This window comes from Camelus dromedarius, chromosome 7 (genome assembly GCF_036321535.1).
Source record: "Camelus dromedarius isolate mCamDro1 chromosome 7, mCamDro1.pat, whole genome shotgun sequence".
Lineage (NCBI taxonomy): Eukaryota > Metazoa > Chordata > Mammalia > Artiodactyla > Camelidae > Camelus > Camelus dromedarius.
The window spans coordinates 17,069,897-17,087,417 of NC_087442.1; the positions used below are offsets into that span (position 1 = coordinate 17,069,897).

Sequence of the window (17,521 nt, forward strand, 5' to 3'; positions counted from 1 at the left end):
TAATTTTTACACATTTAAATGTGGGATGCTAAATACAGTCTTTTAGAATGGTACCAATTCACCCTACGCTACTCCACACCAGAGAGCCCTCAGCATTCTCTGGAGCTCTTTTTACCTGTCTCTGATCAACTTCCTCTCCCATTCCCCCTACAGCTATTTTTTTAAACCTTTACCTTTTCTTTATCTCCTCATTGCTTATCCCCCATATTCTTCCCATCTGCCAAAGAAAGGAGGGGACCCAGTTCCATACTTTCAAACCTTCCACCTCTGCTTCTCCACAGAAGTATGTTCAAATCTTTTTCCCCCTCATTCACTTTCAGTAATCCCTCTACCTAGGATCTAGAAGACCCTCTCTCCCTGCAGTTACCCCCTCCCTTTCCTGTGTATCTGTTCTCTCCCAATATAGTCCCCAGCTCCATGTGTTATTTTTTTAAGTGAATGAATGAGTAAATCTCTTTCTTGATTTAGGATTTCTCTCTAGGAAAGCTCCTCACTCTCCTTCACAGACACTCATAAATTGAGTGTGACCTTCACACATTGACTTCAATTTCTCACCTCTCATTCACTTCTTCAATTCATGAAGTCTCTCTCCAGGATCCACTCTATGATTTAATCCACCTCCTCTTTCTTACAAATTTTTCAGTGACTACAATTTTCACTTCTAGATTTTCTATTTAGCTTTTTCAGAAACCCACTGGCTTCCTCCTTCAAAATGCCCTGAACTTGTATTATGGATTCTATTCCTTCCTTTATTTCTTTGAATATTTTAAAATCAGCAATTTTAAAGTTCTTTTTATGTGGCTCTCTATTTTTTTTGGTACTTCTTTGGATGTCAAATGTCCTATTACATTTTCCTTCTTTTCTCATGACGGTGAGTTTTCTCATGTGGTTTGCTCTTCTGGTCTACAAGCTCGACCTCAATGGGGCTGGTCCTTTGCAGGAAGCCACATCTGCCCTGAGTTTTAGAGATGTCACTATTAGATGGGTTGTATTTGCCTCTCCTGGATCTTACAGGTTTCTCTAGTTCCAAATAAGTTTTGAAGACTTTTTTTACTTCCTTTTTTTTTTTTTTTTTGGCTTAAAACATTCTCTCCGTACATGGTTGGTACAAACTGAGGTACTTAGTTGCATATGTCACACGTGTAGGGTTCTGATTTTTTTTAGGGGCCACTTTCTCTACTCCAAGTAGGGTGGCTCATTTCTAAGCACAGAGTTTTCGTCATTTCATTCAAAAGAGGAAAAATCCATGCATAACTTCTGCACAGATGAAGTTCCTGGCCATGGAGGCATTAAAATGCTAGCTCCTCTTGGGTCTTCACCTCTACTATCGTCTCAATGTTGTGTCCCTCAAAAATTCACATGTTAGAATGCTACCACCAGTGTGACAGTGGTAAGAGGTAGGGCCTTTAAGAAGTCATCCTCATCACCCACAGACACCACATCCTGCTAATTTCATCTGTTTAGTATCTCATTAATCTGTTGTTTCCTGTCCAGGTTCATTGCCCTTAGCCTATATTTAGACCCTCATCATGTCTCACTTGGACTTAGCAGTAACTTTGTAACTGGGTGTCTTGCCTGGAGCTTTAAAACCATCAGTCCAACTCACCACGTTAGTTGGAAGAATTATTTTCCTAAGACTGTACAAATGTAATCATGTTTTCTCCTTCTTAGAAGTCTTCACTGATTCTTCATTCTAAGCCAACTCCAAACCTAGCAAGGCATGAACATCTACCTTATCATCTTCATCTCCTGCTATTATTTCCCTCTTTTGTCTCTGTTTACTACTCCCAGCCCAACCCCTGCCTGTGTTGGCTGAAAACCCTATCCATAATGAGTCATCTAGCGTTTTCTGAGTGGGATAAACTGTTTCCTGTTTGTGTGTATTATCTCTGCCTAGAGAGCCTTTTCTCATCTTGTTTGCCTCTAGCGCTCAAACATTACTTCAGCTCTTCCCCTGGGACAGCTGAGTCCTCTCTTTCGTGCTTTATCACCCTTTATCCAAGGTTTTCAACTCTGACTAAACCTGCAGCGCTTTAAAAACAAAACAAAACAACTAGGTTCCCAAGCCACATTTAAGACCTAGTAAATCAAAATCTCTGGGGTTGGGACCCAAGCATCAGAACTTTAAAAAGTTCCACAGGTGATTCTGATGTGCAGTCAAGGGTGCGAACCGCTGCCTGAGACATACCTCTGCTCTCATTGGTCCTACCCCACTTCTTTACAAGTTGGCATCCCAAACTGGATGATGGGTTCTCTGAGGACAGAATTGATTTCTCATTAATTTCTGTGCCCCCAGTGTCCAGCACAGTACCTGGTATTTGGAAAGTATATAAGAACTGAACTGGACATAAAAACAAGCCCTCTTCAGTTTTAGGAGTCTAGATAACCATTTTAATGGCTTTCCTTTACTACTACTCTTGCACTGAATGACTTAGGTGAGCGATCAAGCTATTTGGCATTTTGATCAAATTACAGATTACTTTGCCACGCTCTCACCATGCCTCTCTGAATTTAACACAAATCAGAATAATGAATACAAGTGTGTTCCTCTCTGAAAGTCCAACATAAAAAAAGTCAACATAAAAAAATCCTGACTCACAGAACAAATGAACCAAGGACTGCTTACTGACAAGTCTTCCCTTCTACGTCACTTACTCAGAGGTGGTCTATTACTGGAAAGTCTCCCTCACTTTCTCTGTGAAGACTTTGTTGACTATGTCAGCCTACAGTCATCTTCCCTCTTGGAAAGCAAATGAATAAAAACCCTCCTTTTGTACTTATTGTTTATAACCTCATAATTAGGGCTTTGTCCTCTATAATGGGTTGGGCAAACTACAGCCTGTTGGTCAAATCTGCCCTTTTGTATGTGTTGTAAGCTATGAACAGTGTTAACAGTTTTTAATGTTTTTTTTTTTTTAAATCAAAAGAAGACCACTATCTTGCGACATGTGGCAATTATACAAAATTAAAATTTCAGTGTCCATATCTAGAAAGAACTTAGGCTAAGTAGTTCAATTCCTTTTATGCCTACACTACAAGTCAAATTCTACCCCCCAGAATTGAAAGCTCAAATCAGTTTTCCACCCTCTAAATCACTGAGCCATCCATGCTGGCCCACATCTGCCCCAGGGTTCAGGAAACAGTTTGGATCTGTAGGTGTGAGATGGTATTGTACATTTTTGGGATCTAGAATTTTTCAGTTTAGCACTGGCTAGAATTAAAAAAAAAAAAAACAGCTGCTTAGTGGGATACTATGTTAAAGGTACTAACATTATTTACTTACATTTCTTTAAAGACTGGTATAATTCAATAATATGGTATTACATTACTGCCTTCACTAATATTCATAGATCCTATCTTACTAAAAACAGTAATCTAAATTAACTAGCATGTCACCTATATGCTGCCCTCAACAATGAATTATTAATTCATATTGTAATGAACAGCAATCCCAAAAGCAATTCTAAATATTCTAATTTGAAATATTAACTTTGATTAACAACATACAATTACTGAAAGGGAATTTTCCATTCAAATGGCAAAGATCCCATCCTGATGGATTGCATTTATTAGTTTATAATTTTGTGATAAACTGGATTATGTGGGTTTAAAATTCCAGGATATATCCAAATAGCCTCAAAAAAAGGAGAACTGAATCTACAATTATTCCGCAAGAGGAGTAGGGTTAATCATCACTGCCAGAACCACAAGCTACTAATTAATTCACAGCTCAGTGGGCCACAGACAGAACCATCTGTGTAACTATTTGTACCCGTTCCCAGGAGGAAGAGGAAAACAGGTATACCTCTTGGAACAGGTGATGAGGCTGCCATGGGAAGAGTCCACCCTCTAGACACAGCCAAGTGAATTTCATTCCGAAAACATCTGCTGGTGTCGACTGGCCCTGATGCGCACTGCTTCCCCTCTTGCACAGTTGGGAAGTTCAAGTGCGCCTGGTCCCTGGACACAGCTGGGGTGCTGAATCTTTCATTAGGTAAACAACCAGGGGCAGGTGGGGGCTAATTGGATTCAACTGTTTGGTGACAGCCTGGCCATGATGTTTACTCTTCTACAGAATGAATCTTTCGCACACTTTAAAAACTAGGCACCAAGCTAGGCAAATGAACCCCAGACAAGGCTGCTCCAAATTAAGCCACTGTAGTCCATTTCTGACCGTGAATGACTGGACCTGTAGCAAGGCAAACTGCAGTGCAACGTCCAGCAACACAGTGATCGTGACAATGGGGGATGTAGAAATAAGAGCTGGTGCTACGCTGCTGATGAAAACAAAACAAACATAAAAGCAAAGGCAAACCTAAAAAGTCTCTAGAAATAAGATGAAGCAGAACAAAAAGGAAAAGAGCAGAGAAATAGTGGATTGTCTTTTTAATCACACTCAACGCTGGTCAGAGAGCTTTAGGATGGTGTGAATCCCTACCTTGGTATCACAACTTACGAAACACCTGATAACCCTGGAGATGGTTGATAAGAAAGAGAAACAATCCAAGAGAACCCAGGGAAAGGACTGGGAATTTGAGAGGTTATAGAAGTAACTATTGGAGATAATTTAGTAACAACCTTTAAATGGACACGTTCTCATATGGAGGGTTGTAACTGTTTGATGTATAAAAAACCAAGAAGAAAATAAATATATTGCAACATAGTGGACCAAGAATATAAAATCTGTCTCAACTGTCAATATTCAGATTTTTTTATGATACACAGATTTAAATATGAATATCCTTAAGATCTTTATAAAAAGTTATCAGACTGGGTAACTCCTGGTTTCAACCCTAAATTAACATCTTTCCATTTCATTTAGATTAAAACTCAAATTCCCTGACCTTGAGATCCTTCATCAATGGTCCTTAATCCTGACTTCACATTAAAACCCTTGGGAAGCATTTTTACAAAAGTATCAATTTCACATGCTGAAGTGAGGCTCCGCATGGGTATTCTTTAAGCTCTCAAGTGATTCCACTGTTTAGCCAGAAATAACCCAAATGACCCGAGCCCTGCACCTGTCTAACCTCACTCAGTGTTCAATCTCTTCGCTCCCTCTGTTCTGGTCACACTAATCTGCTCCACATTCTGCCTAGGATTCTCTTCCCCGTATCTCCAAGTGGCTCCTCTTTGTCCTTGAGAATTGACCACAAGCATCATGCCTACAGTGAGGTCATTTCTGATGCTGGCCTGAATCTTTTCCTGTTATTTCTGAGAAATTTATTTTGTTACTTGATTATTTTCTAAGTCCCTCCATGAATGAGTGGAAAATCTATTAAGGCAGGACTCTGCCTAGTTTATTCACTTCTGTACCCTTAGCTCTAGAATAATGATGGGCCCCAGGAGTGCTTAATAAGTAATTACTGAATGGATAAGGGCTGAATGAATGAATAGTTGATACTAGCGAAGCACGAAACACCAGGGATAGAACAGAGGGCATAAAAATATCCCTTCTGCAATCTTTCTAGCAAATAACAACAATATTATCAATGAATTTAAAAATAAATAATGACCAGAACATCACCAATAGAATCAACAATGAATAATAACAACATTGGCTGAGACTTCTTTAGTATTTACCATGAACTAGGCACTCTTCTAAGCACGTTACATATGCTAACTCTTTCAGTCCTGCTAACATCCCTGTGTGGTAGGCACTGTTATCATTCCAATTTCATAGATGATGTACAAAGGCACAAAGATTAAGGAACTTGCCATATCAAGTGGCTGATGAGGGAGACTGAACTGAGCCCACCCTGACTGTTCTGGAGTCTGCTCCTATTACAACGTCTCTCCAAACTATTTGAAACCTTTTTTGAGTTTCCCATTTCCTCTTTAATTTCCTTATCTCTTCTTTGGGCTTTAGAATTAGACTTCGCTTTTAACGCACATACTATCACTTGCACACTCTGTGACCTTAGCCACAGTACGAACCTTTCTGGACCTCTGCTTTCTCATTGGTAAGGTTGGGAGAATCTAATCTTCAGAGGTGTTGTGAGTGATGGGATGAGCTGATGACTGGAAGTCCCTTGTACAATGACTCAGTGCTTTCCTGAGTGTGTATGTCCAGTCCAGTCCAGGTCCTCATTACTTTGCACCAGACAGACTGCAACAGACTCCTAGCTCATCATGGTAGACTTGAGTCAGGAATCTGTGGGATGCCTGGCTGGGTGGGCAGCATCTGTATTTGGCAGGAAGGCAGCTGAGGTGAACTAGAAAAGTAAAGTTATTCACTTGATTAATAAACATGAGGGAAAGGCCAATATGCAGATATCATGTTAAACGCTGGAATAATCATGTGGAAGAAGATACAGTAACTTCCTTCTAAAGCCTGAGTTCAGATCACTAATACACAGAAGAATCACTTTGTGGACATTTTCAACTATTGTTGCCCAGACCTATTGCTCAGTGGACCTAATGTGGGAAATGGATTTGTGTATTTTGAAATCTCCCCTAATAACTCTTGCTGTGAATCATGATTGAAAAATGGTATTTTTGAGGAAGACGTGGAAACCGGTAACTGATCAAGCAGTATGCAATAAAAAATTTAAATAGCAGTACAGTGGGATAAATATCAAAACAGAGCCATGCATGATAAATTATAAAAGCTCCCATTTGCTGAGTGCTCCCTATGAACTAGATACTGTACATATTTTTATAGATTTCCTTTTGTTATCTCTTTCATATTTAATAAAAATGAACGCATCACTGGTAGGTAGGCCGAGAGGGTGGAAGACACACAGTGTCAGGAGGCGAGCCAGAAGGCAGGCAGGCGTGGGCCTGCAGAGGGTTCCCTGGCACGACTTTGGCTCTTCTGAGGTTCAAAGGCAGCAAGGCCAGCTCAACTAGATTCTCATTCCTGCAGGAACTTGGCCTCTGTCTACACAGGAAACCTGAAGAGGGTCATAAGCCATCATAGCCCATGGGGTCCAGTGATTGTTATTAGCACAATGGGGCCACCGAGGTCTTCTTAAAACACCACTTTGCTCATGGAGGAGGTAAGCCATCCTCCTCACCAAAACCTATGGTACTCCTTTACTTAGCATGGGAAGTTTAAAAAAAAAAAACAAAACACAGAACTTTTCTGTTCATTCTTACCCAACTACAGGCATTTTCATTTCTCTCCCCTCAACACATCTTGTCCATCCATGTAGCCCCACTGCTTGTTCAACCTCTCTGGACTGTCAGGAATTTCCTCCTTCTTTGGACGAACATCCTTAGGGCCTACAGGTGTCCAGCCCTGGGGCAGACCTGGTTTCTGCCCTTGGTAATCATAAGTTCACCCCACACCCCTCTTCCTTCAGGCTCGGGCATGAGTTCTCAGGCCTCAACGGGGAAGTGGTGAAAGGGGGCCCCTGAAGATGGTGACACCTTTTCCTAATAAAATTTGCTTGTATCTTACATCAACTGAGCCTCGACGATTAGAAGATGTTTTATTGGTATTTTCTAGTAGGCCCAACACAATGCAGGAAGGTCAAAAAAAAATTTGATTAGTGAGCTGATACTAACTTGGAACAGACAGGATCTTTGAAATGCTGTGATTTGCCAACTTAAAATGACTGTTTAGGGACACATAAACTGCTGGTTGTATCTCAGGACAAAAAGGACGACAAAGGGAGAGACGCACTCAGGAAGGAGCAGACTAATAGACCGACTGCCTGATGGCTAAGGAGGAGCAGTAGAGAATTTAATTCTCAGCTGCATTTTCCTTGAAGTCCCAAGGGGCGTGACTAATTAAGAAAAAGACTTCGAGTCTTCATTTCCCTTTTAGGAAACCTCTCTTTATCCCAAGCATGTAACATGACATCATTGTATAGCACAGGCTTTCTCTCCAGAGTGACGTGCTCAGAGAAAGGTGAGATGTTTTTGACCTTTCCTCCAATCTCTAAACTCCCAGTGGATGCTCCGGTTCTCACGGTAAACTTAGAAAACATGCCGGCTCTCAGCAGAGGGCATTGTGAGCTTATGGATTGGATCAGTTCTGGAAAAGATATCTGCTGAGAAAGAATCAGATTGCAATGTTTCCCCGCTCCCTTCCTCCTTCCCCAATGTTACATCATTTCGGATCATCTGAATTGTATATGGCTTTCTATTTAAGACAGTCATTTGTTGGCAGCCAAACTAGAACATTTCCTGTTTTTCCTCTCACTGTAATCAGGATTTGGCTGTCCAAATTAGGACTGCCCTAATTACTCCTCGGCAGGTGCCAATCTGGGGGAGGGCAATAAGTGGGAAGAGACGAAGTAAGGACACTTCTGCATCTTCAGACTCACACAATAAGGAAACACTTTCTCCCTAGCCTGAGAAACCTGATAAAGTAACAGGTAACAGGCACCATAGGGTTACATGTTACGTGCACCTGTGCTGCTGTGTAACAACCACGTAAATGATTTTCTGTTTAAGCCTCTTCAAAGCTTCTCAGGATTCTTTTTCCCCACCTTAAGATAAACTCATCCTAGACCTGTAAGTCAGCAACTGTGGTAGATTACAACAGATATTACCCTGTAGAAGCAATGATCTGAGAGTGGGCACCAATAAGTGGGCGCTATTCCAGAGAATTCGATGGTATAGTCTCTCGGGGGAAAGGAATCAAGATACTCAATGACCACAATATATCAAGAACCAAAAGCAATGGCTATATTCCCCCACCAAAACGCAGTATAGCACAGATACAGTTGCACTGTTTGGACCAAATGATGAAATAAAAATGACAGAGAAATAACTCAATACCTGTAAGAAGGACTGAGCCTGGTGAACAAAACTATCCGAGTTCCTGCCTAAAGCCAGCTACTACACTTACTACTGCATGACATCCCACCCCAGACGCAATTTAAGCAATTTGCCCCTTTCCCTCCTACATCAATAATCTTCCCTTTCTCCTAAATATTTTTTCAAATGTAAGCATGCACTTATTTCTGTTTAAAATAACACCTAAAACAATTTAAAAAACCTTTCATGTGACCTCAATTCACCAGCTACTACCCCATTTCTCTGCTCCCTTTTGCAGCAAGTCACTGTAAAAGTTTCGTCTATATATACAAGTTCTCTACTCCCAGATTCTTTTTTAAGCCCACATCACATCAATCCAGGTTTCACTCCTATTACTCCAGAGAAACAGCTCTTCTGACAGTCACCAATGTCCTCCACGTTGTTAAATTTATCGATCAATGCTCAGTTCTAATGATGACCAAATACCAGTATTTGGGCCAGGGATCCCTCCAACCCTTTACTTGGTTTCCAGGACACCACATTCTCTTCATCTTCCTCATACTTCACTGATTGTTGCTTCTCAGTCTCCTTTGCTGGTTCTCCTCATCCTGCAAACTTCCTGAAGTTCATATACCTCTATCATATTTAAACTCACTCCTATAGAGATTTCATTGAGTCCGTGGTTTTAAATACCATTAAATATACTATTTATATGTCAATGGCTGCCAAATAATATCTCCAGGGCAGATGTCTCTCCCTTTGATGCATATACCCAACTACCTCCTCTGTATCTCCATGTGGGTGTCTAAGAGACACTCCAAATTTAAATTGTGATCTACGTGCCCCCAAACCTGCAGTGCCCTCCATCTCAAAAACTGGCAACTCCATCTTTTCATCATTCAAATAAAAAGTCCTGAGTTTATTTCTGATACCTATCTTTTTCTCTCTCACATTCTACATCCAATTTGGCAGGTAGGGGATTCTGTTGGCTGTCTCTTTCAAATACAGTTGACCCTTGAGCAATGTGGGGGTTAGGGGCATCAACCCCTGCGCAGTTGAAGATCCATGTGCTGCAATTGTTAAGTACGTGGAAAGGAACAAAGAATTGTTGAGTGACTCACCCAAGGGCAGGAAGATGGACAGAATCAGGACTCAACTCCTAACTCTTTTAACCCACATATTTGATCTCTATTCAAGCACAAACTTTTCCCCACACTTAGCTAATTTAAAGATGTGCAAAATGAAAAAAAAAATTTATTGAAAAAAATCTGCCTATTAGTGGACCCATGCAGTTCAAACCTGGGTAGTTCCAGGGTTAACCACATATTCAGTGTTCAACCAGTTCTCACCACCTGTGCTGCTATCAACCAGTGTGAGCTGTCTTCATTTCTCACCTGGACCACTGCCACAGGCCCTGATCGGTCTCCCTGCTTCCATCCTTGCCTCTCTACAGCCTAGCCTCAATACCTATATTCTAAAATATAAGTTAGGTCATGCTGCTCGCAGGTACAATTCCTGCAATGGCTCACCATCTCAATTAGAGTAGAACTCAACAACCCTACCGTGGCCTACAAGGCCCTACATGGTCCCTTTTGGACATCCGTTTAATACCCCTTCTGTTCACTTTATCCCAACCACACTGGCCTCCCTGCTGTTCCTGAGACGTGTCACGCAGAGTCCTGCCTTAGAGCCTTTGCCCTTTGCCAGGGCACCCTTTCCAGATATCTAAGTCCCCAAACCACCTTCAGCATTTTCTCAGACCTCAACTTGACGGGGCCTGCAGAGGCCCCCTATGTAAAACTGCAGCCTCCTTCTCCCATACTCCAGAGTCGATTCACCCTGCTCCATTTTTCCCTGCAGCACTTACCATCTTCTAAAATGTTTTATATGTTTACACATTATATTTATTGTCTACCCCTTCCCTCCCATCTCTAACAGAGTGTAAACCCGATGAAGGCAGTGTTTTGTCTGTTTGCTTCACTGTTGTATCTACAAACTTTTGTATAAGTACTCAATAAATTTGTTAAATAAATGAAATTCTAGAAACCTAGTAAATAAATTAAGGATGGAGTAATCAACTATGTCAAAAGTTACTGAAATTAAATAATATTCTCACAGGTTTAATAAATTGAAGCAAGAACCTTGAGGCACAGAAATAATTCAAAGTACAGAATCACAGAACCACTGCTGATAATCTTAGCAGTACCCTGCCAGACAGGGGAAAATGCCTGCAAGCAAACGCCCATGGAAGAAAAGAAGGTAAATTACAGAAGTTGGGTAAGTTGGGAATTATAGGTAAAATTCTAAAACAGATTGCTCGTGATGGTTTGTGAACAATTAGGAAGTGGTATTCACTAGGAGCCAGAAAGAGCTCACAATGAACAAATCATATGACTATGTTTCTTTCCTAACTGGGTAACTCATTATCTTGAATGAAGAAATGGTAAATTTGGCTCAAGGTTAAGAGATCTTGTTTCAAACGGTTATCTGTAAGTTGTCCAAGATGAGAGATCTTAACAAAGCGTTCAGCAGAGCAGGGAGCGATGGGTCCTAGAAGGGAAGGGGTAAGAGGATTCTTGAACAAACAGCTGGTCTTGCTGGCTTGTACATGCCCACCCCAGGGAGACATGAGGGAGGGGTAGCTGCATGGTCAGGACTGGGAGGACCCCAGCGAGAAATCCAAGTCTCTTACGAGGTGGGTGATGAAACATAGGGGGGTCTGGTCATGAATAGTAGTAAAGGTAATTGTCATTGTTGTCGTTGCCATTGTCAAAAAAGCAGCTTATCATCTGAGGGGGACTGTCTATTTCGCTAAAAACAGTTCTAAAAGGTTGACATTTTCAAAGTAAGCCTATGAGGGAAGAACTATTATTACTCCTTTTTATAGATGAGAAAACTAAGGCACAGAAAGGCTGAGGAACAGTTCAAGGTCACATAACTAATAGGTGAAAAAGCTGGTATTTAAATTTAGGCCCCAGAGACTATTCTGGGGCTACAGTCTGGGTTCATTGTCAGAAAAACACACGAACCTCTGAAGCACTGAGTAACCTATGGGTGTCAATCTCAAAGGAAGTCTCGAGAAGTAGGCCGCCAAAACTTTCAACTCAGTCCTGTCCTGAGGAACATTTTAAAAAATGACACACACAAACAAACTAAAAGATTGCTTATAAAACCAAGAATGACAAGGAATTTGCAGGAATAGCTATGATTTTTTGATGACAGAGTGAGGATTCAAAAATATCTCAATAGACTGAAATGATGAGCCAAAAATAACATTAAATTTAATGGGTAAGTGTGAGATCTTGAATTTTAAGTTTTTTAAAAAAATCCCAGAACTACAGCATAGAACAAATAAGACTAATTTCAACTAGCAATTCTTCTTATATTTCCTTACCCCTCAACAGCCAAACAGCGGCCATGCCTACACATTAACATCTTTAATGTCTCTTGATCTGTCCCCTCACCTCCACTTCCCCCACCTCCCTTCTACCTCGATGTGACATCCTCTCTTTCCCATCCATCTTACACAAAGCTCAGAAAGGTCTCCCTACAGCACAGTCTGCACCTGGTACTCCCTGTAGAGTCACCTTCAGTGGCTCCTCACTCTAATTTGAAAAGGCCAAGCTCCTTGATCCTGGCATTCAAGATCCTCCATTTTGGCTTCGCCATCTTTTCCAAAACCCCAACTTGTTTTTCCTCTTCCTACTCTTCCCGCCTCCTTGACACTGCTCTGGTTCCTTCATTCCTTTCAGCTCCTGAAGCTTAAATCCTCCTCATTCTTTGCAAGGCCTAGACCGTATCGTTCACCAAACCTTCCCTGCCTTCCTTAAGTAACTTCCCCTTAGAGCATGTCGTCATTACCCGTCTTTTTGTATTTTCTGTCATAAATGAGTGCTGTGGATATACAGGTCCAATTTCTTTGTCCCCTATTTTCCTTTCTACCCTCTACCAAGAATGTAAGCTCATTCAAGGTTTAATCAGAGACTGATGGATTTCTTGATCCCCACACACTCAAATACAATAAAAGGATGTAATAAGAAGCCCTGTGTCTTGCACTGGGTCCTGCAAAAGGAAGGCAGTGCTTTTGCTGAAGTATGAAAGCATACCTGGGACACTGGGCTCAGAGTGAAGAACTCCTTTTTTAAGACAGACACTGCTCGGCTAATGGGTAATGGAGAAAGAAGACTGGGATGGTTTGAGGCCCAGGACATATCAGAACCCACGAATGTTAAGTTTAGGGGCAGGGAAAAAACCTAGTAAATGGACCATGATAGCCATCTTTATATATTTGGAGGGCTTTTCATGTGTAAGGACAAAAGTGATTTCAAATCACTCCAGAAAAAAGGAACGATGTCCTGTGGATAGGGGACTATTGTTTCAAAACAAGACACTGTTCAACAGTGACCACTCTGCTTTGTCAATTTAGGAGGCTTCCCATTGCTTGGCATGTTGAGAGGCAGGATCATAAATGATGAGGAAAAGCTCACCTGCAATAAACAAGGTGCCAAGCCATACAAACTTTTTGAAACATTTCTGTCAAAATAACTAGAACAACAACAATATACCTATGACCACCAGTGGGATCCTAATTTTACCTTACCTTGGCAGGTTATGTATATAACGTCTCCATTATAATTAACATTCACCAACGTTACTATTTGTTAGAAATTATTGGCCACCCATAATGAAATATAAGAAAAAGAAGACATGCCTTGCTTCTTAAAAAAAAGTTGAAAATTCAATAGAGGTTAAAATAAAGACAAAAGCCAATTTTTAAAATGTTGCTGGGCTCTCACTTGGGAAACATGACATTGGTACAGCCACTTCAGAGTCTGGTTTGGTAAAGGTGAAAATACAATCTGTGGCCCAGAAGTTCCAGCCTGAGATAACTAACCCAAAGCAATGGCTTTTGAAATTTTCATTTGTGTATCTCTTAAAGGAATTCTGAAAAACTATATTCTCCTCAAATTCTAAAGTTGAAATTTAGGTTTGTTTTTTTTTTTTTTAGCATGAGTTTAATGGTTATAAAATAAATAATTTTGGCACGTTATAAATATTAACATTTTAAATCACTATTTAAATATATCCAATGGAATCTCAATACCATAGGGATTTGATATCCTCCATAATACATTTAAAATATCCATAAATAAGCTCTTTTTTAACAGTTAGATATTTGTCTCTCTGAATTATTATTTCTTTATCTTTCCTCACCAAATTTGATCCTAATGGAATAAATCTTTATGCTTGAAAGTATTTTATTATTACTCTATTTGTGGTTTTCTGCAAAAAAAAAAATTTGTACAAATTAAAGTCTAAAAATCCAAATTAAAATTTTATTTACCAAAAGATTAAAATTTAACCTATTTTTTGTTTGAAGTGCCATTATAATTTTCACTTAGTACACAATTGAGTTTAGCGTAATTGTTGATTATATGTATGATTTTAACCTAAGTGTATCATCATTCTTGATGAATAATCACTGAACAAAAAAAGTGAAATATTATTGGGAGTGCATTTTTCAATGAAATGGCTGGGTTTCTTTCCTTTGTTTGGTTCACGTAATTGTGGATAAACATTACTTATTGCTGGAGTGAAGGAGGTCAGGCATCAGTCTATGTTGTATTCCTTGGCCACATCAATATTCCCCAAACACTGCCTCCTGGCTTACTTATAATGACTCCTTACCATCTACTATGCAACATCTAAATTCCAAGTCAAATGTGTTAAGACCCTTTGTTATTTGGTCTTATTTTTCCTACTCAACATTACTTCCTATTACCTTCTACTAAGAACTCTGTTCCATTCAAACCTCCTCCTCACTTCCCCTCAGAATGTCAGGCTACTATGTTGGTGCTTCCTCTCCATCCCTGCAATGCCTGTTTTCTTTTTACCTCCCCAAATCCCATTCATTTTTCTAAGGTCCAGCACCTATTTATTTCACCTGTGAGATCTTTACCCGACTCCAACCAGCCTACCACTCTCTTTTGGGTTTTATTCATTCCGCTCTTATAGTCTGCACTGTACAAGTAGTACCTGATTATGTGCTGGACTGTACCTATCTCTTCTTAATTATATATCACATAAAATCGAGGATTTTATTACACATTCTTTCCTTCCCTAATCGTTTCAGATCTTGTCAACCAGACCATAATTTGCTCCTATTATTAGCTTCTTACAAGAAATGCTATGATCTTTTCCACAAGCTCAAAGAGATTTTTGAACTCAGAGAAAAGAAATCAGAGAAAAAACTCAAGGTTTTCAAGTTCATAACAATGACTTTTCATTTCCACTGATGCTAAAAACAGGTGTAAGCATCCTTTCATGACAGTAGGAAGGCTATGGATCAAACATCAGGAGGAAGACGTTTGTAAAAAACTAAAAAGGAATTCTATTATAGATTATTAAGGGTTATTAAGAGTTCAAAATTGCTTTACTTTAGAGATCTTTTAGAATCACAAGAGGGACTAATTAAGGTGTGGAATTTCCTTGAAGAAGACAAATCTTACGATTTTAGACTTGCAGAAAAATCAAAGCTAACACTTCATCTAAACTACCCAATGGCAGTCCTAAGGGCATTTGTCCCTTCCACTTCCTCTGTTGGTATGACTATTCATGTGTCTAGGACACTATTTCTTTGGTACATGTTCTCATCAAGCCTCTTGACAAATTCAAGGATGGTCCTTTCCCACAATGGCGGAAAGATAGGCTATGAAGACAATATCACCGACCACCACACGATCTTGACTTTGCTTAGCTTCCAACAGAAGCTCTACCTGTAGGCCACAGTGCAGGTGTCCTTGTACTCCTGGAGCTTCACGCACACCATGTTGAGGAACTGATCCGAGTAGGCACTCAAGTCATGCATCAGGTTCAAGAGGTCTTGCACTGTCTTCTCCACAATGATTGTGCTCTGGAAAAGAACATGAAGAGAGAGGACTCAGAAATCCATGAGTTTTTTGACTCAAGTCACATACAGGACGAGGAAGAACCTAAAAGGATGCAATCATTTAAGACACTTAAGCTTTCCTGGAAGGATCTGACATTTAAAAATATTCATTAAAAAAAAAAAAGTATCTTCCATAGTGCTGACCTTCCAAAGACCTGAGACTGTGTATTTTATGGAAGGACACAGGACAGGGATTTTCCACTGGATTTCATGGAATTCTTGGCATCCACAAGATATCTCCAGCTTTTAAGAAGAAAATGAATATTCAGTTCAAGCCTGATTTATCACTCCCAGGATTTTACTTTGAGATTAAGGACCTATACAGGCAGCATAAAGAAAAAGCCTTCCAAACTCCTAATCTACATATTACTGTATATATAAAGTAGATAAACAACAAGGATCTACTGTATAGCACAGGGAACCATATTCAATTTCTTGTAATGATCTGTAATGAAAAAGAATCTGAAAAAAAATATATGTATGTGTTTATATAACTGAATCACTGTGCTGCACACCTGAAACTAACATTGCAAATAGACTATACTTCAATATAAAATAAGAATTAAAAACAAAAAAGAAAAAAAACCTTCCAGGATTTGTTTTAAAAGTTTCAAAACCATCAATCTATTAAGAATAACAACCAACATTTGTATTGTACCTCACAGCTCGTAGAATGTTTTCACATACACAGCATATGTTACCTCACTTGAAACTCACATAATAATATAATCATGTGATAATCATGAACACTTATTGGATTCTTGCAAGTGCAAAGTACAATGTTAGGTACTCTCCAGGCTTTATTTCATTTAATCCTCTCTACATGCCTACCTATTAGCTGAATCCCTTCATCATCCCAGTGTAAGGATGGGGAAGCAGGCTTAGAAAAAGAAACAAAGCAGGACTCTGGGCTTGGCTCTCTTAACTACACCATTCTGCCTCAGAAACCATTTCTCATGAATCATAGTATTTCCTACTGTTTTTGTCACTGTAGAAGCACTATCCAAATAGACTGAGATAGGTTTGAAAACTGAATGAAAGAAATATCCGAGGGAAAAAACAATAAGCCTATCTTCGAGACTGATAATCCTGTGCAGCGAATCAGTGCTGTATCTGAAAAGAGGCATATTCAATCAGTTCTCAATCTTTGATTAAGAAAAGACAGAGTTGTTTAAACCACTAGTTCATGACTCTTTCACAAGGAGCACAATTACACTGGAGTGAATATTAATCACATACTTAGAAGCTTGGAATCCTTTGGTCAATAACTGGTTTGATGAATATGTATTTATTTAGAGTTACATAAGCAATGGTAGACTTAGCCATAATAGTAAACATTGAAAAATTTTTTAAGTCTGACAGTAACCAAGAAATAATCAAAGACATTTTATTATGTTTACATACAGACTATGGGATACAATTTTGGTTAATTTTTTTTTCTTCTGAAGATAAGAACAGATAAAAGTGTACAGCTTTTCTCAGCACAACAGAGGAGTAGCTTGAGTTATGAGTTTACGTGTGATGCTTCTTCAGGATTATTTTGTGGCAGAGATTTCTTCTTTCCTTCCCCTTTCCCTGCTACCCCAAGTAAAATAATCAGAAGGTGAAAGGAAGGAGCAGTTATGTTCTGTCCGGCAAAACTCAGAGGAAACCAAATTACAGTCTCTATAGAATCCCCAAAGTTCAACTTCCTTTTCTGTATCGATTTTAAGATCAAAGCACTGCAGCTTCACCCTGTTCCATAATCCTGCTCCTCTGCATTTGTGTGTGAGTGACAGGAATTGATTCTGCTTAGCTACATGTCCCCATGCTGCTAAAAAGAATCTAAAATCATCACTCTGATTAAGAACACAGGATATC

General features: G+C 39.6%; 1 protein-coding gene across 3 annotated transcripts in view; it reads right to left on the reverse strand.

Annotated features, from left to right (window-relative positions):
* The window catches only part of EXOC4 (exocyst complex component 4), a 702,098-nt gene that overhangs the window by 141,582 nt on the left and 542,995 nt on the right, over positions 1-17,521 (reverse strand). For all 3 annotated transcript variants that reach the window (XR_836802.3, XM_064487345.1, XM_010975676.3), the window contains one exon: positions 15,489-15,625. Coding sequence is in view for 2 of the 3 variants with exons in the window: in XM_064487345.1 (XP_064343415.1) it covers positions 15,489-15,625 (137 nt within the window). In the remaining variant the exon portion in view is untranslated. The remainder of the gene's footprint in view (positions 1-15,488; positions 15,626-17,521) is intronic.